Source organism: Solanum dulcamara, chromosome 3 (genome assembly GCF_947179165.1).
Source record: "Solanum dulcamara chromosome 3, daSolDulc1.2, whole genome shotgun sequence".
Lineage (NCBI taxonomy): Eukaryota > Viridiplantae > Streptophyta > Magnoliopsida > Solanales > Solanaceae > Solanum > Solanum dulcamara.
The window spans coordinates 878935-901822 of NC_077239.1; the positions used below are offsets into that span (position 1 = coordinate 878935).

Consider the following 22888-nt stretch of genomic DNA (forward strand, 5'->3'; position numbering starts at 1 on the left):
AAAACGGGAGTGACGTATTCTTGAACTACAATATTGCTATTGAATGCAATCTCCAATTTTTTGTGCATTGATAGAAAATTAGGATTAACATCATTGATAATTGTACATACATAATAAACATAATACCGTAACTGAAAATTTCTTAATTTGTAATTATTTGTAAGAAAAAATAAAAATACACAAATGTCTATTATCATATAACATCAAGAAGAATCTTATCTAATTGTTAGAAAGTTTACCTCACATCACAACCACATATCGAAGACGTTGACACTATATAAAATTTGTAAAAAATTGTATTAACAAAAATTAATCAATCTGACAGGTTAAAATAACATGTAAAAACAATGTGATATTTCACATATAAATAATCACATTGAAGCTCAAAACAAAAAATATGAAATTATTAAGCATACTAATATATATACACCAAAGCATCAAAGTGTATTCTTAACGTTTCACTTCCAATTTTCCTAACTAAATACATAAAACTTCAAAAAAATATTTTTTCTCTTAATAATCAAGTTTTGGAGATTCTTTTCGACAATCTTATAAAAATAGATATTTAAAGCGATGATCAAGAAACTTAATTTCTAGATCAAATAGAATCTATATTTGAAATTGCAGGAAATTGAAGACACCTAGTCTCTTTATTTGAAGAATCAACAAATCGAATTGGGATTTCAAGCTTTAAACACAATTTACAAAAGAGTTGGACTTTTGCAATAATTCATTTTTTAAAAATTTTTTAGACACGGAAAAAAAACTCCTAAACTATGAGAAGTTGAAAGTGTGCTGGAAAAATAAATATACTCCTGATAGAATTCTAATTTCTATCAAATTTAGTACCGTACTTAATAATCGATATTTTCCTCTTTTTTCTTTACTCACACTTTAGAACTTCTTTCTCACATTAATTCTTCATATATTTTTTTTCTTATCATATATTTAAAAAATAATAAATAATAATTTTGTCTATTATAAAGTCTTTTAGTGAAAAGCAAAAAGTTCAATTAATTCTTCTGAATATTAAAGTAGGAGAATTCCAAACTTACAAACTAAAATTAAATTCCTTTTATATATATATATATTGTACATGTCTAACACACACAGGTTAACTAATATTCTATATGTGATAGAAGTTATATTGCTCTATACCATTAAAATAAAGGAACTAAGGATAAATATTATTTGATCTGTTCTAATTTAAATGATGTATTTTGACAGGACACAATAATAATAATATATCTAATGTAGTCTCATACGTTGAATTTGAAAAGAATAATGTGTATATAATTTTATCCTGAGAGATTGCCTTCTGAGAGATACTCGTCTAATAATATATATGTTCCATGACCACTTTTTGGTGCCCTTTGAGGACAATACTTTAACCACTTCTGTGTTTGTTTGTTTTTTATCTTTTTCCCAAATTTGGCATAAAGCTGTGTCATGGACCTTAAAATTTGCCTCATAACATTTTGTCATCATATAACTGTCACATCTCACATATATCACTACAAGGTAACTTCATTTTTTGAGATCACGTATAATAAATTTTTGTAGTTTGATCTTTTTTAGAATTTCATATATATCTTAAGTTTAATCTAATAATTTTTTTTTAACAAAAAATATATTAACTCTAAATTGTTCAAAGTTTTTTGAGCAAACAAATTAGAAACTATGTAATATCGAAAATCCATTAAATAACTTTTATTAAATGCTCCCAAAAAGAAACTGCATTGATCCATGTGGGATCCACTCTTTAGAGCATTATTATTTTTTATAATGTCCTTTTAACAAAAAAAATTTATAAAAAATTACTAATAACTTCAGTAATTTATTCAAATTTATGTGAATGATTGTGACTACTCTTCAAATCCTATTCAATCACTTGTTTCCTCTTTATTTTTGAGTACATGCATGACATCTTCAATCAATAATTTGATATTCAAGTATGAAGAACCTTCTTCTTCTATTGCCTTCTTTGAAATATGTGCCAACTCCTTTGCTCTTTTTCTTCTTTCTTCACTCTCTAATCCTTTGTCCATTAGTTGATCTATTGCTTTTTTGACTTGATCCTTGTTAACCAACACTCCACTCTTCTCTTCATTCCAAGAGGTAGTACTCACTTCAACACCAACTCGAACCCCGGTCTTTAAAATATTTACGATGAATTTCTCATTATAAAATTGCTCGGCAAACATAGGAAAAGTAGTCATTGGTACGCCACGAGAAATCCCTTCTAGTGCTGAATTCCATCCACAGTGTGTCAGAAATCCTCCAACAGACTGATGAGATAATATTAGAACTTGTGGGGCCCAACCTCGAATAATCATCCCTCTTCCTTTGACCTTCTCTTCGAAATTTTCATCCCTTAGCCATTTTTCGACTTCTAATGTAAAATTTAGCCCTCTAATTATCCAAATGAAAGGTACATTTGATGACTCTAACCCTAATCCAATTTCCTTCATTTGCAATAATGAAATTTGACATAGGCTACCAAAACAAGCAAAAATGACTGATTTTGGCTTCATAGAATCAAGCCAATTCAAACAATTACTATGTTCATCAATAGAGGTCTTGTTTCCTCTATCAACCATGTCGTCCATTTCTTTGTTACACAATGATACTGGACCAACACAAAATACTTTGTTCACAACTTTCTTATATGAATCAACATACCAAGGCTCCAACTCCTCAAAAGTATTGATCAAAGTACCTCTTGCCAAATCTTGGAACTTCTTCATTTGGTCCACAAGACTGTTCATATCTTGACAAGATTGAGGCAATTGAGCTTTTGTGAACTCAATCTTGTGTGGGACATTAGGTATCAAGAATGAATCATCATCCAACACAAGGGTATCTTGTATTTTTGTTTGATTTAGCATGTGAGAACAATAGAGGGTGAAACAAGAAATAGTTTGGAATATATACCTTGGAATCTTGAACTTATTAGCAACTTGTTGAGTCCAAGTGAGAGGACTAGTAGAAATGATACAACTTGGCTTTGGTTCCAAATCTTGAATCAATTTCTCAAGTGGTTCTTTCATCATTTCACTAGCCAAAAGGAAATCTTTAAACATTTGTAGTGAATTGAGTGTGTCCAAATTTTCACATCCTTTAGGTAATCCAACTTCTTGGCTTGGGAAATGAAGTGGAATTAATTGGATGTTTAGATTAGATTTTAGAGCATGTGTGACTATTGATTTGTACTTTTGGGCATTGAGAGGTGTTGTGATAATGGAGATTTTGACTCCATGAAAGGCTAATAATTTTGCAAAGTCTATTATTGGTATAATATGACTTTGAGACATTAAAGGTACCAATAGAAAATGAAGCTCTTTAGATAGGGAAGAAGAGGAAGCCATTGTTTGAGACAACTTTATTGTGCTCTAAGTATATGAGGAAATAGGTAAGTGATGAAGTTTATAAATAAGGAAAATTTTACTGAGATATGTAATGGTTAGATCACATGAAATGAGTGATTCTAACTTATGGCAAAAAAATAGGGAAGGGAATAAAAATAAAGGAAATTAACACTTTTAATCCCTCACATATTGGAAAAAATTATTTTGGTCATTGAGATTTTGGTTAAGTACATTTAAACTTCAATTGATTGATACATGCATTCTTAGATACCCCTCTATCTATGAACCTTCATAAATTTAATAAATTATTTAAGTTCTAATTAATTATTTTTATGCTAAATTTTGTACCGTTACTTCATATTTGAGGATATTGTAGTTCTGAAGAAAAGAATAGTCTAAATATCACATTTTTCTTGCAGATATACGGATTAAAAACACAATTTTTAGTTAATTGAAGGTTATACACAACCAAATATTATAAGGCCTTAAATTATAATTTATCAATAATTAAGAAATTAAAGTGTAATTTATATTTATACTATATTAAAAGCACGATTGTTTGAACTTTACGTTCAATTATAAAATCTTAGACTATGAGCTGTTTAAACTCAATTAAATAATGGGGTTTACAATGAAGCTAGGGATGAACATGTTGACAATTAAGTCTTCCATCACTTAGGTATGGCCATATCTATATTTCTTTGATTTGTCTCTATAGACATGATAATTTAAAAGCATAATATATAAATAAACATTTAAAATATTATGTACTAACTTGCAAATCTGAATCATTATATTCTCTTTATCCCGATTTGCATGAGATGATTCGAATTTTAAAAATTAAAAAGTTTAAGTTTGATCAAGAATTCGAACGAATATTCAAGTTTTTGAAATAAAATTTACATATTTGAAACTATATAAAATAATACTATAGGTCACAATATTTGACATTAAAATATTTAAAAGATATATTTAAAAATTATGATCAAAGATAAATTTGTTTGAATCTTGAAATTTAAAAAATACCATATTAATTTGGATGAAGGGGGTGTTGAAATAAAAGAAAAGAATATTTATATATTGTTTAAAATCGATCTATCTTTCAATATAATTTATTTTTCTTTTATACATTTTATATTGATCGATAATTTGACATGATTCACACGTTCAAAACACGTACACTAAATTAATTATTCTAACAAAAAAAAATAGACCTTTTATATTGTCCTCAAAAGTCTCCAAGTATGATGTACCATGGGTTTATCCTGCCATATCACTTTGTTTTTTCATTACGTAATCACTTTGGCCTCCTTCCTCTCCTTTAAAAGTAGGTTTAGTGAGAGAAAAGATTGGGACTGTGGCTGATAGAATCAGGATTGCGAGTCGGGAGGGATGCTCGCATTTCCTTCTCGTCGAAGTCAGACTAAACCAAAAATTGCAAAGTCGAGTCACTTCGTACCTTTCTAGCCATCTATTTTAATCATGTCAATTGGAGGAAAGCCTGTCTTTTTCGAAGAGCCACGTATCTAAGGTTGACCACATCATCGCTATTTTATCAAAGTGTGGCCACGGTCTCAATTGGGTCATTATTTAGCTTCCGAAGCTAAACGAAAACAGACTTCTACCTTCAAATCTTTTCAAAAGCATTCGCTAGTATACCCAAGCTTGACAATAACTATGAATATTTTGAATTCCTTTTTTGAATTTCATATTCGAAATTTGTATTAGAATCTAATTAAATGTAAATACATATATTACAAAATTTATAGAATCGTTGCCTTTTTTGACCTTTGGTGGCTATGCTGAATGTTCAGTAATTGGTAGGCTGGATCTGTTGACCAAATTTGATTTTTAAATGAATTTATAATTGGTTGAACTTTAAGACATTAGACTATTATCCAACTTCTACACAATTTTAGACTGCGCTGTAGTATTTTCTTAAAATGTTTAACATAAAATGATTTCCAAATTGTGGTCCAAAAGATTCATTAATTAAAAAAAAAGGTCATTCATTAAACGATTATTCAGAAAAGTGTTTATGAATCTTTTAACTCATGATTTAAAAATATTTTTTTTTTGTAAATTGAAAATCTCACGAGAAATATGTAATCATGATTTAACATTTATCTCATATGTAATCATGATTTAACATTTATCTCATATGTAATCATGATTTAAAATTTTATAAATGTTAGATGATTATCAGTGCAGGATTTACATTTATACCATTTTCGAAGAAAAGAAAAAAATAAATTTAAATAATGACCTAAAAGGGATGTTCGGGTAAATTTTGGGGAGTTCGATTAGGTTAAACCAAACTAAATTAATGTATAAGCAATTATAAATAAACATAAACAAGTGAATAAATTATTACAAACCGAATTAAATATGAATGAAAAATATGAAAATTTGGCCCAACACTTAGTTTCTGTACGCATGAACTAAGTTGTTGGGCTACCTGCATTTTTGGCTTTTTCAACCCAATTTGAACCTGTCCTAAAACTAGCTAAAATAAATGCCCCAAAATAGATGGGCTTTGGCCCATTTATCTCAAAATAAGTTGTAAAACTTTTGAAATGACTTTTTGGCCCATCTCATATATATCACTATTGTATATACACTGTATATCAGTGTATACAGTCCGCTTTTCACCTGTATATCTAGTTTATCGGCTGTGCATACTCCAATTCCAATCTTCAACACTTGTATTTGTGCTTTCAAATGACGAGTTTAACTCGATGATGAGAATTGAACCTCCGTGGCTAATTCTGAAAATGCATAGAATGGGGAAAGTCCACAAGGACTCGGACAACATCACATATAACAAAATAAAATCATGTTTGCTAAGTAACATGATATAGAATTATTCTAACGCATTTTAAGAGAATGAAAAATGACTAAACCACTCAATACATTCGAATATAGTAAAATATAAACGATACTTGATCATTATAAATCTAATTAATTAATGAAACCAACTAGGTGTTTCAATCAACAACTATTTAGAATATTATAATGAAAATAAACCATACAAACAATTATTAGATTTACACAACAAGTAGGAGCACTAAGATACCATAAACGTGTTTGCATTAAATTAATCACATGAGAGAAGTATTAACACATTGTAATAATAAAATGGTTCAAACACAAAGTTAACATTATCAGATACCATATTTTAAGCCAAATTCAATTTCATTATAAATAGTAAATAATTTAGTAAGTTTAACATTACAATAACTAAGAACAACCACAACTTAGCTATCAAAAGGTTCACAGTAAACAAGTGCTTAAATAGTTATCATCCCAATCTTCACAACATACTTAAGTAATCTAAATAGGATATATTTGACCGTTGCTTCTTCAACTTAGCAAGTAACTATAACTAGGAAGAATAAAAAAATGGAGAAACTGATAGTTTATATATTTTGATTAAGATATCCTCTAAAATTCTGAACTACTACAGTGATAATCAAAAGATGCATATCGTCACAAGATGCAAAACCAAACAAAAATCAAATAAATCATACTCGACAAATAACTTCATGATTTAGATGGCTATTAAACTAATGACAAGCAAATGATTTGTGACTTTAGATTCGACATTACGAGATAACATTCAAATTGTTATCAAGGTAAAACGAAAAAATAGAATAGATGAGTACATAGACCAAACTTGAGACGAGCATAAGGCTTAAACAGATAGGAAGTAAAGACATGCCATAATCTGGCAACTTGAACAAGAACGAAATCAACTAGCCAACTAATATTCACCTAAGTTAACTATTCACAACAAAAAAATAAAACAACTAATAAATAAGAATAATTCTTCATCTTATTTCGCAAGTTCAGCATAAGGAGATTAAGGCAAGAAGCGAAATAATTACTTTAGAGTTTTAAAATAACAACTTAAACTATCAAGCTTAGAGTGAATCACGAATCATGCGTTAGAAAAAATTTAAGCCTCCACAAATCTTAAGACGATCTTAACTGAACAAAATCTCCTTTAGATTAAGTAGTAAGAAGTCTGAATTGAAACATTAAGAGAAATCAAATCATGCTAAAAATAAGAAAATATTTTAATCAAAAATAAATAAATTCAAGTGCATCGAATGATATGAAATGCAACAACTGGATAGAGACAATTTCGAAAACAAAATCCATGCTCAAATCAATTACACTTCAGCAGCAAAAAAGAATAACTTTATCAACACAAAGGTCAACTTCAATTCCAGAAAAGAAGAACTAAAACATAATGTTAAACTAAACCAGGAAGTTGACAACGAACAACATCAACATAATCATATAGCTAAGAGCTTCACAAAATAAAAAATATCACGTCAAATGAGAAAAGAAATAAGAAGAAGAAAAAAAATACCATAAAGAGAGCAAAGGGGTTACCTCTTTTGGAGCAGGAACTGAGATGAGAGCTGAAAGCTTATCCTTTCACAATGAATAGAACTTCATCGGAGAGAATTAATATGAATTGAAAACTTCAGATTCAAAATCTTTTCAACTCAAAAAAGTTAACTTGTGTAAATTCGAGAGATTTTTCTTTTTTTCCCCTGTGAAAAATCGTATGTCCATCAAAACTTATCTTTTTATATCCTTAAAGAAATTCCCCAAAAAAATAATCCCCCCAATCTTCAACAAAAACCAACGAAATTGAAGCCAAGTACCAGAAAAATCAGAGAAGACATCCCTCCAGTGTACTGTTTGTCGGGCATGCTTGAAGAAGAAAATGTGACAGAGCGCACGACGGCATAGGCATACGCACGCGTTTGAAATTCTATTATGATTTTTGTTTGATAGTAGGAATATGTGTAAATGGTCTAAATATGAATTGTTTTGTAATAATATATGTTGTAGTGGGTGGAAATTGTTGATGTTGCATATGTTGGCAGTTGAGTCAAAGAATTAATTAAGGGTTTGGGCGGTGATATGTTGCTGGAAAGTGTAGGAATTGAAATTGGGATACGTGGGAATGAGTATGTGCCTCTTTTATGTTGTAATGGGTTAGTGGGATTATAGGATATTGTAATTAATATATTATATAATGGAAATTAGTGTGGGGAACAAAGGGAGGTGGAGAATGGAGTTATCTGCCATCTACAGAGAATTAATGTATTAATAAAGTGGGAAAATGGGTGGTGGTGTAATGTGTACCATATATATATATATATATATATATATATATATATATCGACATTGGAGGGCTTGATGACTATTTTAAATTGTAAAGGGTCAAAATTGAATGTGAACAGTTTGTATTGAAAATGTACATGCATTTCACTGAGGGAAAAAGTTAAAATTTTGAGTATGAATTTCTTTTCTTCTGATTTTTGGAAAACTCATCTTTAAAAACTTACCAAAAATCATTCTAAAGTGTAATCAATTATTATTATTATTATTATTAAAAAAGGTATGAAAATCAATGTCCAAACACACCCTTGGTAAGCTAATTATATACTTTCCCAAATGGTAGTGCACAAGATTACACCTCTCTAAATCATAATCCAATTTCATATACAATAACTCTTGAATTTTTGTCAAGTTATTTATAACTTTTCTCAATTTTTGCTACCACTAATTTCAACAATCTAATTCATAATTAAATTTACTTTGTTATAAATAAAGCTAGTGCAAGTAAAACCTTCACACAAACTTTTGATTATTCACAATGATTAAATTTCAAGATAAAAATAGCAGCTTTCGAATGCCTTTACGCTGAACTAGAAGAGAAAGGCGGGAATAGGAAAGTGTTCAGGTTAGCCAGGGCACGGGAGAGAAGGGCACGCGATGTGGATCAAGTGAAGTGCATTAAGGACGAGCATGGAAAAGTATTGGTAGACGAGACCCTAATTAAACAGAGATGACAGTCCTACTTCCAAAAACTCTTGAATGAAGAAGGGGATAGAGAGATTGTGTTGAGAGATTTGGAACATACAGGGAGGCGTCGCAATTTTGGGTGTTGCAGGAATATTACGGTTGAGGAGGTTAAGGGTGTTGTTCGTAGGATGCGCTGGGGAAGAGCGATCGGACCTAACGAGGTTCCTGTGGAATATTGGAAGAACGCGAGTTCGGTAGGTTTGGAGTGGCTGACTAGGCTATTTAATGTCATCCTTAAGACGGCAATGATGCCCGAAGAATGGAGGTCGAGCGTAATGATCCCCCTATACAAGAACAAGGGGGATATCTAGAGCTGCGACAACTATAGAGGTATCAAGCTTCTAAGTCATACTATGAAAGTGTGAGAAAGAGTGGTGGAGATGAGGGTGAGGAGAGGAGTGTCTATTTCAGAGAACCAATTCGGATTTATGCCAGGACGCTCAACTATAGAAGCCATCTATCTTATGAGGAGACTGGTGGAGCAGTATAGGAAGAAGAAGAGGGACTTGCATATGGTATTCATTGACCTAGAAAAGGCTTACGATAAAGTTCCACGAGAGATACTGTGGAGATGTCTGGAGGCTAAAGATGTACCGGTGGCGTACATTAGGGTGATCAAGGACATGTATGAGGGTGACAAAACCAGGGTAAGGACAGTAGGAGGGGACTCAGAGCATTTCCCAGTTGTGATAGGGTTGCATCAAGGATCAGCTCTCAGTCCATTTTTATTTGCCTTGGTGATGGATGAATTGACACGAAAAATTCAAGGTGAGGTGCCATAGTGTATGCTTTTCGAGGACGACGTAGTTCTGATCGATGAGACTCATAGTGGAGTTAACGCTAAGTTAGAGGATTGGAGACATACCTTGGAGTCTAAAGGGTTTAAGTTGAGTAGGACCAAGATAAAGTACTTAGAGTGCAAATTTAGTGAGACACCTCAGGAGGTTGGCGCGGAAGTTAGGCTTGGAGACTAGGACATCTAAAAGAAAAGTAGTTTCAAGTACCTTGGGTCTATCATGCAAGAAAGCGGGGAGATTGACGAGAATGTCACACACCGTATTGGGACAGGGTGGATGAAATGGAGGCTCATTTCCGGTGTGCTATGTGACAAGAGGGTGCCACCACAACTTAAGGGCAAATTCTACAAAGTGGTGGTTAGATCGGCTATGTTATATGGGGGCGGAGTGTTGGCCAGTTAAGGTCTTCCACGTTCAAAAGATGAAAGTTGCCGAGATGAGAATGTTGAGATAAATGTGTGGGCATACCAGGAGCGACAGAATTAGGAATGAGGCTATTCGGAATAAGGTAGGAGTGGCCTCGGTGGAAGACAAGATGCAGAAAATACGACTGAGATGGTTTGGGCATGTGAAGAGGAGAGACCCAGATGTCCCAGTGAGGAGGTGTGAGAGGTTGGCCGTGGATGGTTTCAGAAGAGGTAGGGGTAGGCCGAAGAAGTATTGGGGAGAGGTGATTAGACAGGACATGGCGCAGCTGCAGCTGACCGAGGACATGACCTTATATAGGAGGGTGTGGAGGACCCACATTAGGGTAGAAGGCTAGTACATAATTACGGTAGTCTATCGTATTAGTAGACGCTTTAGCACACTATAATTTCTTGTTCTCTGATATCTGCTAATATCTATTACTTTCTGTACTTTCCATACTTGGATTACTCTATTTTATTTGTAGCGCCCCGTTATTTTCCTTATCATATCTCTTTGAACTTATTGACCTCTTCACTTCTTAGCCTTATCTAACGTCTTTTTATGCTTTATTGAGATGAGGATCTCTCGAAAACAGTCGTCCTACCTTGGTAGGAGTAAGGTCTACGTACAATTTATCCTCCCCATACCCCACGTTGTGGGATTACACTGGATTGTTATTGTTGTATTAAATCCCAAGATAAACAACTTCACTTCCTATTAATTCCTCTATTGTCCCAAAGCCATTTAATAACTTTAAATGATTTTGCAAAATTATTAGCCTATCACGGAGTTAATGTCTCAATTATCACAACTCATGCCAATGCACAAAGGTACAACTCATTAGTCACTCAATATTTCAATTCCAACATTAAGATCCAATTAATTCCCCTTAATTTTCCATCTCAAGAACTTGGTTTGCCTAAAGGATGTGAAAATATGGATTCACTTCCTTCTATGGAATTGTATAAAGAATTCATTTTGGCTTGTGAGACACTAAAAGAACCAATTGAAGAGTTAATTCAAAAAATGGAAACAAAGCCAAGTTGTATCATTTCATCAAGTGCTATTTCTTGGGCACAAGAAGTGGCTGACAAATTCAATATTCCTAGGTATGTGTTCCAAACAATTTCTTGTTTTGCTATCCTTTCTCGATCACCTTAAGCTGCCTTGATGAAAATCTAACTTCCTTTATTCAACAACTCAACTAGAACGGCAAAGATTCTTAAATTTGTACTCACATCCTTCAACAAGAAAATGTGGAAGAAACCCTTGTCTCGAATTCGGATATTTTTTTTGAGTCCTGGATTGTCTGAAGAGATTAGGATTAGAAAAGCTCAGGTACCTGATGAAACAACAGGAAATCGATCTAATGACATGCAGAGTATTATTCACCAACTTAAATTGTCACATGACTTAGCACAAGGCACTTTGATTAATACGTTCGAGGAATTGGAGCCAAGGTACATTGATCAATACAAAAAAATCATGAATAATGTTTTTTTTTATTGGTCCAGTATCATTATTCAACCAGGAAATAAATGAGATAGTTAATAGAGGTAACAATGCTTCTATCAATGACCATAGTTGTTTGGTAGCCTTTGTCACATTTCATCCTCACAAATAAAAGAAACTGGATTAGGTTTGGAATCATCAAATGTACCCTTTATATGGATAATTAGGAAACTAAATGTTTCATTAGAAGTTGAGAAATGGCTAAGTGATGAGAATTTTGAAGATAGGGTAAAAGGAAGAGGCATAATTATCAAAGGATGGGCACCACAACTTTTAATCTTATCTCATCCATCAATTGGAGGATTCTTAACACACTGTAGATGGAACTCGACTTTAGAAGGAGTTACCTGTGGTATACCGATGATTACTTTTCCCATGTTTGCTGAACAATTTTACAATGAGACATTAATTGCAAAAGTTTTGAAGATTGGAATTCGAATTGAGATTGAAGGGAAGAATAGAGTTTTGGTTATGAAGGATCAAATCAAGAAAGCAATGGATCACCTAATGGATGAAGGAGTGGAAATTGAAGAAAGAAGAAAAAGAGCAAAGGAACTAGCAATGATGTCAAAGGAGGCAATGCAAGAAAGTGGATCTTCTTACTTGAATATCAAGTTGTTGATTCAAGATGTCATGCATTTAGTCAACAATTAGGGGTCAAAGCATAGTATTACTTGTGTAGGATTTTACACCAAAATCAAGTCGTGTATTATTAGTTAATTATATTAAAATAAAATTAATAATATCGAGTTATATATTGTAGAAGAAGTACCGTGTCGAATCTTATATTAAAATTATTTTAATTTATACCTTGAGTTGCTTCAATTTTGGTTTAAATCACAATTCAAATTCACTAGAGTTTAAGCATACATGTATATATATGGCATCAAAAAAGAGCACTTTGTTCAATCAAATGATGATTATTATGCCATAATAATAGCATCTCTAAATCAAATATGGTTGCACAAAAGCTACTGAGTTTCTGTAAATCCTCACCCTATATAAGCTAGATTTGCCCTATTTGTATACTTGAAGTAACCCGAAGGATCTAACATAAGCAAACTATACCTTGACAGTTGAACCAAGAATGTTATACCATCTTTATGTACATAACATGTATTAGTTGACTGATTCAAAAGCTAAAGTGTCGTTATTTTTAGGAGTCTTTTCAACCTGAGACTCATCGGGAGCAGCAGCTGTTGACAGTGCAATTGATAGAGTTTTCAGTTGAGCCGATTCCACGTAGTAAATGAAAGCCAACATCACTAAAAAAAATAAAAATTAGCGACGAACAATTTGTCACTAAATAGAGCTCAAAGAAAATATTGAATAAATGTGTAAGAAAAGAATAAAGAAAGGTAATGGCAACACTAATTATTAAGAGGTGGTGGAGATGCAAATATCAGAACTCTTTGTGGACTAAGTTTATAATCTAACATATAAACATGCAACCACCTTTAACTTTTGAGTAATAAGAACCTTGTTTACAAAATTTTGATACTCTAAAATTCATAGTTTATAAAGTTTAATTCACCCTCTTTGATTAAAGAAGACTCAAATATACATATGTGATCAGAAATCGCTCTACAAAATGGGTTATAAATGGGGGGGCTGAATCCTCTTTGGCTACCTACTATTCATCTGGTGCATCAGTTTCAGTTTCCTCATGCCGAATGATTCGACATTTAGGAACCATTTTTTCCAGCATAGATGTTCCTTTGAAGGTAATCAACTGCCAACAGGTTTTTTTGTAGCTGACAAGCTGCAATGTAAAACAACCGGTTAGAAGAAGAAGCAGAATAGGACAATCATTTTGTAGTCGAAGAAAAGATGCAGACATACCAGATCTGGTGGTATCTCTTTGAATCCGAATTTCTCAGTCCATATTGACATTGCTTCAACAGCAGAAGGGAGTACAAATCTTCTTACATTCAAAAATGCGAGCAATTTCTCTATGCAGGAGAGGAGCAACTGAAAGTAACCCTGTAAACATTCAAATCATACATTCTTAACTCGGACATTTCAAGAACAATAGCTGAAGAAATATCACTCATAAGATGTATATCACTATTTTTAATAAGCAAAAGCAATGATGTCCCATAAAAGCATCATCTGGCCAACATGAAAATGTTAGATGCATTATGCTGCCAATCAATGTTCTCCGCCATGGCAAAATATGAGTTAGTATTAGAGTGGATGTTAAGGGACATCATGTTTAGAGCTAAATGTATCTTAGTATTTTACCCAAATTAGAACCCTGAAGAAAAAAAGACCAACAACAAAGACTAATGTAAAAGCTGAAATGCTGGCGGCCACCCAATAGTCCAGCAGAAGTCATGATTCCGCAAATGGCCACTAAATTTTGGAGGATGCAGTCCCTCTTTCACAGTTTTTAAACAAACTCTTCATATCGACATCCATTGGGTCAAATATGGTCAAGCAGGAAAATTTTGTAAAAGAAATGGTCCAGTCAGTCAACCAACCTTCTTTTTGATAAGTTAAGCAACTTCAAACTTTAAAAGCCAAAACAAGGCAATACATTCCAAATTTGGACATTTCAGTATGTATATCTAACCCAATCAAATATTGAATAAAATTTTAAGGAGTATGTGACACAGGTAAAGCAACAAAAATTGAGAGAGTTATCTGATAGAAAATAAATGGAGCCATTTTCCTGAACAGTTACACAGCTTTACCTGTCCCTGGCTACCAATACGTGTTGCCACAAGAGGAAGCTCTGCCATATCCTGACCAAAAATACGAAGGATCCCTGCTGATACTACTATTGAGCTGCATGATAATCAAATAGCCTCGTCAGTTATGGAAAATGTGCTTAAAAATGAGAAGTTTCAAATGAAACAAATTGCAACACATTTCTTACTTTACTGTCAATATAGCACAGTACATGCCCCCAAAGTCTTGGCCCCTAATATTCCTTCTGCAAGGAGAAGAACAAACATCATAGATAACAACACAATGGCAAGATAAATGAAAATCCAGTTAACTCAGCATAATAACGAAGAAGTTTACCCATAGACCATAGATGGAATGAAATCACGTCCAGTTGCCGAATCAACAATAGGATCAAAGCAATCCTGAGAAGACAAGATGATGATAATGATGATGATGATTCTAACTTTTCCACTCATTTTTCATTGCAAAAATAAAAGATACAATCTAGAAATAGTTCTAGAACCCTTGAAGGAAACAGAGAAAATCCAAAACGAACTAACCGCAAAACATCGCAGAATAAGAAAATCACAAACCTCTATTGGAACGTACAAGAATAGAATATGATGAAATAACATCAAGAGAAAATTTAATCGACTCGGACTACAAAAGGAAATGGCAGGTAAAATTCCAAGAAAGAAAGTTACCATGAAAAATAGATATGAAAAGTCTGTGTCGCATGATTAGCAAATTGTTTGAAGCACCAATTTTCATTTCTTAAAATTAAGCTTAATTAGGCAACATAAAAATCACAAAACCAAAGTTTAAAAAATTGATGCAAGAGCATAAAACTGAACCCTACTAAACAACAAACCCATCCCATCTAGATAAGTTGGAGACTAAACAGTCTTAAGTAACATCACACAATCAACATGGTTATCATAGCCGAAGTCTGCTCACCAAAAGTTTGGACAAAAAAATTCAAGGCTACAGCTTACATGGAAGATTGAAACAGCTTCTGCTAATAACACTCTGGTTTCACGAGAAGTAATTTTGCCACTTATAAGTCTCCATCTCACATCAAGATCACCAACAAAATCCATACGTTTTTCCTTCAGCTTCATCCTTACAACACCCAGGCAGGATTCTGACAGCTTCTCTTCTCCTGAGTTCAGCGAATTTTGCAGTGCAGAATAGATCCTCTTGCAATCCACACAGCAGAACCATTTTCCTTTAGGCAACTCCTGTGATGCAAGTTGCACTAAATTTTAACTTGAAAATCCAAAAATATTTAATTTTAAAAAGGAAAAGAAAGAGAAAAAAAGGGAATGAATCGAAATAAAGGAGCAGGAATCCTGGACAAAGAAAGGAGATCTTCCATGAAATAATCCTACAATGCAAATGGACTAACCTTTAAATCTGCTATCTTGCGTTTCTTCAAGCAGCCAACATGATATTCCTTCTCACACTGGATATGAAAGGTAGCAAAGCATTTTAATCATATAACTTGCTCGAATAAGGCAATCATAAAAAATGTAGAGGAAATACCTGGTCACACAGGATAACCGTGCGTGGACCAAATCCAGACTTACTAAAATCGTAACACCTGTATACAAAAAATATGCACTTCTTCATACTACAAAAACTAAGACATTAGGCTTTGAACAACTTCACAAAGCAGACAACTACCTGCATAAAGCACATGCTATAACTTCTGCCTCTTCTGGGTTCTTGACAATACGCATGCAACGCTTACTTATTTGCTCTATGGGATCAATACCAGAAATCCTCCCAGCAGCAACAGCATTTGCATTGTGCTCCACAAACTTCTCCCTCTGAAACTTGTTTTCACAATACTTACAGTACCATTTACCAGAGGGAACAGACGACAATGATGCACACTCTGCATAGACAATTGAAACACACATTAATGCCATTTAAATGGAATATTGAAATCTTACCAACAAAGCAACCAGATTTTCTAAGTGGTGAAAGAAAGAAAAAAGAAACAAAACAGAGGCAAGTCTGAAATTTTCTCAAAACTAATCCATAGCTATGTGCTGCTCACCTAAATAGAGACACAGCTTATTTTCTTTCTTTTATTTTTTATAGATGAACAGTCACTTGTGTACCCAAGCCTTGACGGGCAGAATTACCATGTGCTTTGTTGGGCACCACCGTCATTAAAAAAAAAATAGTAACAGCCACTTGGGATTATAGATTTTATTTATCTCTTTTGCTTATCTTACTCATACCTCTCTAGTCCCTACCCCACCTCTTGGGGGGGGGGGTAGTGGAGGGAGGAGGGGGGTTGTGTCCCGTTGTCTAACTCGGTGCTCTAATGCCAGACCACAAATTTGTGAGCAGTTGTCGTAAATTGACCCAACACACCTCCCCACAACCACAATTAGAGAAGATAATATCGTTTCTTTATCTCTTTTTGCCTATCTTACTCATGCCTCTCCAGTACCCCCCGCCTCCCGCTCTGGGGGGAGGATAGTGGGGTGAGGATGGGGGTTGTGTCCCATGTCTAACTTGGTGCTCTAATGCCAGACCACAAATTTGTGAGCAGTTGTCATAAACTGGCGCAACACACCTCCTCCACCCCCACCCCAAACCATAAAAAAGAGAGAAGAAAAACTAAGTAATGCAAGGGATTATGACATAGAACTTGATGGTCTTAATCATCAAACAGAAAAAAAAAACATGCACAAAAGAAAGTGTCGGGTGGAAATATTAAGGCCCTGCAACTCTAACCTTTATGGAAGGCCCTCGGACATCCATCACAAAGCACCAGTATTCCACCATCTGCACATATGATGCACAGATCATCACTTTCTTTGACAGAACACTTACGACCTCTCAATAGGGACATAGCAAATTCATGTAGAGACACTCCATTTGAAGTGTAAATGTATCCATAGCTGCAGAGACATGAGACAATGTCAAAAATCTAAATGGGAATGTGTCAGAAGAACTAGGTAATCTAACAGCTAAAGAGGATAAATATCCCTCGAAAGACAGCTAAACAGAAGAATGACACTGACGGTTTTTTGCGCGACGCCCAACCTGCATGAGCTTCAAATTGTGATGGACTAACCTAACCATGACAGGAAAGCAATCATTATCCCTACACAAAGAACCAAGGTTTCCATTTTTTGGAAGAATTATGCAAGGTACAAGAATTGTACCTCAGAATTGCAGCAAGAACAAAATATACCAGATCCCTGCTTATAACCGATGAGCAATTTCTGCCAATAATAAATGAGCAAATAACAAATATGTCACAACAAACCATATTTAGCATATAGCACTTATAATATGTCTCAACTACTAAGGAAAAGGGTAGAAAAGGGAATGCTCGGTACCTTTCCACGAGAATAATAAGCTACTTCAGTCCCATCGGGCAGCCCACCTTCCTCAAAAACCAACCAATGCATTTTCTGATCCCTAAATGCAATGACATTGACTATAAGAAATGTGCTGACAGATGAAATCCAGAATAAGCAAATGTCAGAGGAATGGTACAAACTTCTTTGTAATTTTCCATTGGGTCTTAGAGTGTACTGAAACACCAAGAGAACCAATTTTTGAGGAATTTGAAGCTGCAATGGATTTCGACAATCTGAATTAAAGAATACAGGCACCATACAAGTGAGAGGTAATATATCATATAAAAGGAAATTAGTGGCAATTGACTAGCCAAATATTCACCAACTTTTTTGAGATCTTGTTCTGCATTTTATCTCTGAAAGAGTTGCAAATCGTGGAAGCTCCATTTGATTGTGGAGAAAGAACTGGATTGGATAACCTTGATGGTTCCAAATAAAAGTATGTAAGGGAAAGATGGCAAAGTTTTGCATTTTAATCAAGAAAATTTGATGTTGCAGACAAAGCAAAAGTGAAAATATCAAACAGAGAAATATTGAGTAACATAACATACATGTTTGGTGTCTTCAACTGATCCTTCCTTCCTGAGATTATATGTGCTGAAGATATTCTACGGGACTTTTTCCTTGAACATATTTCCACAGCCCTTACAGCAATAATAGAACATCATTAGTACATGTTTCCTAAACCATTTAGTAATGTTGAAAAAGGTCACAGGGTGCAAAATCAAGCAGAATTAGTCAATCGGAAAAGATACCAACTTTTTCTTTTTTCTTCCTCTACTCCTTTTTAGAGAAGTATCTGATGCAGTTGAAATTTCAGAGGAATTTATGTTCTGAACAGGCTCAAATATCCTATTTTTGCAAAAACAAGATCAGCAATGTCATAACAACAAAAGCAGAGACTCTTGAGAGCTTCTGAGTATGCAAACACATCTATACAAACTTAAAAGAATATAAATTGCCGCATGACCATTCATTAAAGGATATCAACTAATGCTTACATGGAAAACCCACAAATTCAACTCTCGAAAAAATATCAATAATAAGGAAACGTGAAATGTGACAGAGTCCTTTGGTTACTGCAATTAATAGTGTTAAATCCATGCCACTTGTCCCAAAAGAATGATAAACAGTTTTAAGTTCATGACAAGGACTAGTTTGATTCCATTTATCAGAAACATTATTGCATTAAATCCTTAAGCCAATTGAGAGCAGTCATGCCAAGTAGATTTAATAAACCATGTTCTTCCTATACAATTTAGCCTTTTGCTTGGACACGTATTTGAAATTTATGGATTCCTACGACATCTTTAAGTTAATATACAATTATAACAAAGCTCACCATCAAATTTTTATAGATATTTAGTTAATTTCTTGATGCATATACAGGGTCTGAGCCATAGCTATTTAGTTTAAGGCCACAAGATTCAAAAGTTCATTTACATTCTTAACACTTCATGCCCAGTCAAACTAAGAGTCTTAAGACACATAAAATAAAATCGATGGAGTATAAGAAGATTAGAGTCCAGTGAAGCACCCAAAAGTATAAATATAATCATAAGCTTATTTTCAACCAAAACATACCCAGCTTCAACTTTTAGTGACTGAGTTGGAGGGGCATCTGATCTTAGAGAGATTATGCAAGAATCACAAATTTGGTCAATTTTTCCAACTGAAGTTGCAGCAAAAGACCCTGGCCACCATGAAAAATAAAGAAAAAGATCATTTAATTGTACTTGGGCAAAAATATGTCACTAAATTCAAGTTCACATAAGAAAGCTCACCATTGCAATTCTGACATATGATATTTTCCTTCACGGGAATCGGGCCAATGAAGCTCCGAATTGTTGCTTCTAATTTCTTCAAAGAACCTTTCCTACATTCTTTGACCACATCAAGGAGACTCTTTCCATTTTCCAGGCAGATATATTGTGATGCACGTCTATATGTTTTGCATGCATGGATCTCAAATTTGCCAGGAGGAACAATCTAAAAGAACCAAAATTGGTATAAAACTTAAAGTCATACAGCAAGTTAATGGAATGTCAAGAAGCAAACAACAAACAGCTTCAACAAAGAGAAAAAAAGAGAAACATAAATAATAAATACTCACCCTGGCACCCTTGCATACATCACAAGTACATAGAATTCCAATATCTTTGACTGTTCCCCTCAGTGGAATTCCCTAAATTAAAACAACTTTAGCCTTCAGAATAACAAAAAAACACTCAATTTCATGACCATATTTAAATTTCAGTCCAAACTAGATGAGGAACAGTTGATCAGAAAAGCTAGATAAGCTTTTGGACAAGACAAACTGCACAGCAAGCTAAATGATGTAGCTAACTGCAATAATAATTCCAGGTAACACGCCCACAGTCGATGCTTCTTTACTGTTGTCAACTCGTTTGACTCCCATTCATGTTCAAGCTATAACCCTATAAACAGAGCATGCTCAACATACATTGGTTTCTACATTCATATCGCATAATATAAACTGGCTCCAATGGTTCTCCCATAACTACCCAGCAAGAAATAAGGCCGACCACTGGGCAACACCAAAAATTTCTACACAGAGGATATTCCAGCCCTTATTTTTTTAAAATTGTTAGAGGCAGATCCAGAATTTAAATATATGGGTTCCTACAATAACTTAAATTAATATACAACATAAACTGGGTTCACAATCAAATATTTATAAATATTTAGTAAATTTCTTAATATATATGCATGGTCTAAATAAAAGCTACTGGGTCCATGAACCCGCAAGTTGTTATGTGGATCCGCCACTGATAACAATAACAATAGTGTATGGGCCCGCTTACATGCACTCGACTAATTCTATGGGTACCTTCTACCTCCTACCTCCTACCAACCCAGGGAACAAATATCTCTATCCACCAAGGCTCAGACATATAGGAAGAAATCACTGAAGTGTTTTTTCCTCAGCTGTGATTTAGTGGGTTTCCATCCCTTTCTTCTGCCAATAATGAATATGATGTGTCTCTGTTAAAACTACTATTAAGCCTCGGTCAAAATCATATGTAACTAGTCTGCTCTATCCGGACCCAAATCATTTCAAATAGAAGTATAACATAGTTAATTATAATGCAATACTATTTTCATGCAAGAGTTAATGCGTAAGATGAAAAAAATCATTACCCTCTTGCCACCATTATAGAAAACTGGATAGCCCTCGAGCAAACCAGTCTCAAAAAGCTCCTTAACCGTAGTAGGCCTTCCTATAATCGAAATCTTCTTTGATATTTCCATCTCTTGTGGTTGTTTTGCAGGAGTACTCAATTTCCCGTCCAACGCCTCCAAATTCTCATTTGACATATCAAGAGGTTCCACATTCAGCTTCAAAACCGACCTGGTAAGCCTCCTCCCAGCAACAGTAGCACAGTTCACTGTCAACGTTGACTCTTCTTTGACTTCAACCTCCACCATTTCCTTCACACCCTCCGTTTCATCGTTAATTACAACTTTACTACCTGAATTACACTTCGAATCAGTCGATTCTCCGCCGTCAACATTAGCCGCTCTCTTCAACCTCTTGTTCCTCCTATACACAGCAACTCCATTCCTATCACGATCCTTAACCGAAGAAGCAACTTCCTCGAACCGAACGCCATGAACCGAACCGTTCAATTCCGGTTCAATGCAACACGGATCACCGGTACTGTCACCGATACCGATTCCGGTTCCGGTTTTGAGAACCGGAGACTCGTCCAACGACTTCGACTCGTCACGTTTCATCGGCGCCGTCATCGCAAAACGGGAGAAAGTGAGCTATGGATCTGAGAAAAACGGAGGATTTGCTAACATGAATGGGAATTTGAGTGAAACTGAAACCCTTCAGAGGAATTTGTGAGAAGAAGACGGAGCATTGGGTTGGGGTGATTAAAGGGGGGTGGGGTAAAGGGAGCTAGAGAGTGAAAAATTGTGAAAATCCATATTTAAGAAGCTGCAAATAATATATATATATATATATATATATATATATATATAAAATCCTATATTAGTTGTTACATTTTTCTTTCACAAATTCTTTAGATTATTGTATTATTTATTATTGTTCTTTTTTCTATTATTATTTTTCGATGATCATGACGTACGAATCAATTTCGATTATCTCGATTAATTTCATGAGGTACTTGTCATCTCTTATTAATAATATATACTAATTAACTCTGTTCACCAAGTTTTAGATAAATAAAAAGAATTACCAAGTATTTTTTATTTTATTATATATATTACTTGGATCGAGAGTCCTCCAAAACGAGTTTTTTTTATCAGCGTCTTTCTACCATCATAAGATAGGCAGGAGCAGAGCTAGTAAAGGCGAAAAATTACACCATTAATATATAATTAAAATTATTTTTATATATATAATAGATATTGAGGCTCATTTAACTTATTCATGTGTTTATTTTTACATATTTTGAATTTTCGTCATTGTTAGATAGGAATAAAATTGGGTCCATGTTATATTGGTTATGTTAGTTTTATTGATGTTCTTATTATATGTTAATTTTGTGAATTAATAAATATTTTTAGATTGATACTTTTACTAATATAAAACGGAGAGCACATAAGAGTGGAATTATTTAAATTTTAAAACGCCCACAATGTAGTGCGTAGTGACTGACCAATTGCAGAAACATTCCATTTTGAGGAAAAATTTGTAAAAGCACTTTCATCATTTGTGTACTTAAGAAAAATTCAAAATTTGGCCTTCATTAATTTTTTACTAAATAAAATAATGTTTGTGTAAAACATTTCAAAAAATACTTTAAATATGATGTAATGATATTTATTTCACTTCAAATTTCCATGATTTTTCCTGAAA

General features: G+C 33.8%; 2 protein-coding genes and 1 pseudogene across 2 annotated transcripts; 1 reads left to right on the forward strand and 2 right to left on the reverse strand.

The window, feature by feature from the left end:
• Positions 1 to 1683: 1683 nt before the first annotated feature.
• LOC129881396 (UDP-glycosyltransferase 73C4-like) lies at positions 1684 to 3420 on the reverse strand. The gene has a single exon (XM_055955605.1). It carries the CDS (start codon positions 3366 to 3368, stop codon positions 1884 to 1886), a length of 1485 nt encoding a protein of 494 aa, XP_055811580.1. The 5' UTR covers positions 3369 to 3420; the 3' UTR covers positions 1684 to 1883.
• Positions 3421 to 11036: 7616 nt separating this feature from the next.
• Positions 11037 to 12628, forward strand: LOC129881961 (UDP-glycosyltransferase 73C4-like; annotated as a pseudogene).
• A 746-nt stretch (positions 12629 to 13374) lies between these two features.
• On the reverse strand, positions 13375 to 21987 carry LOC129882059 (uncharacterized). Its single transcript, XM_055956194.1, has 21 exons — positions 21199 to 21987; positions 20150 to 20221; positions 19821 to 20025; positions 19621 to 19729; positions 18796 to 18888; positions 18588 to 18680; positions 18363 to 18455; positions 18177 to 18269; positions 18013 to 18094; positions 17836 to 17895; positions 17692 to 17744; positions 17402 to 17568; positions 16334 to 16547; positions 16193 to 16250; positions 16056 to 16112; positions 15643 to 15888; positions 15005 to 15069; positions 14856 to 14912; positions 14671 to 14764; positions 13817 to 13957; positions 13375 to 13736 (listed from the first exon to the last, which is right to left on the reverse strand). Exons 1-21 carry the CDS (start codon positions 21805 to 21807, stop codon positions 13608 to 13610), a joined length of 2790 nt encoding a protein of 929 aa, XP_055812169.1. The 5' UTR covers positions 21808 to 21987; the 3' UTR covers positions 13375 to 13607.
• Positions 21988 to 22888: the final 901 nt, after the last annotated feature.

Excerpts from the sequence above, each read along its gene's own strand:
- LOC129881396 (XM_055955605.1), bottom strand. The coding sequence starts at position 3,368 with ATGGCTTCCTCTTCTTCCCTATCTAAAGAGCTTCATTTTCTATTGGTA.
- LOC129882059 (XM_055956194.1), bottom strand. The coding sequence starts at position 21,807 with ATGACGGCGCCGATGAAACGTGACGAGTCGAAGTCGTTGGACGAGTCT. Across the intron at positions 20,222-21,198 it reads TCTATAATGGTGGCAAGAGG|GGAATTCCACTGAGGGGAAC; the intron begins GTAATGATTTTT and ends GTTTTAATTTAG. Across the intron at positions 18,681-18,795 it reads AGAGGAAGAAAAAAGAAAAA|GGCTGTGGAAATATGTTCAA; the intron begins GTTGGTATCTTT and ends TATTGCTGTAAG.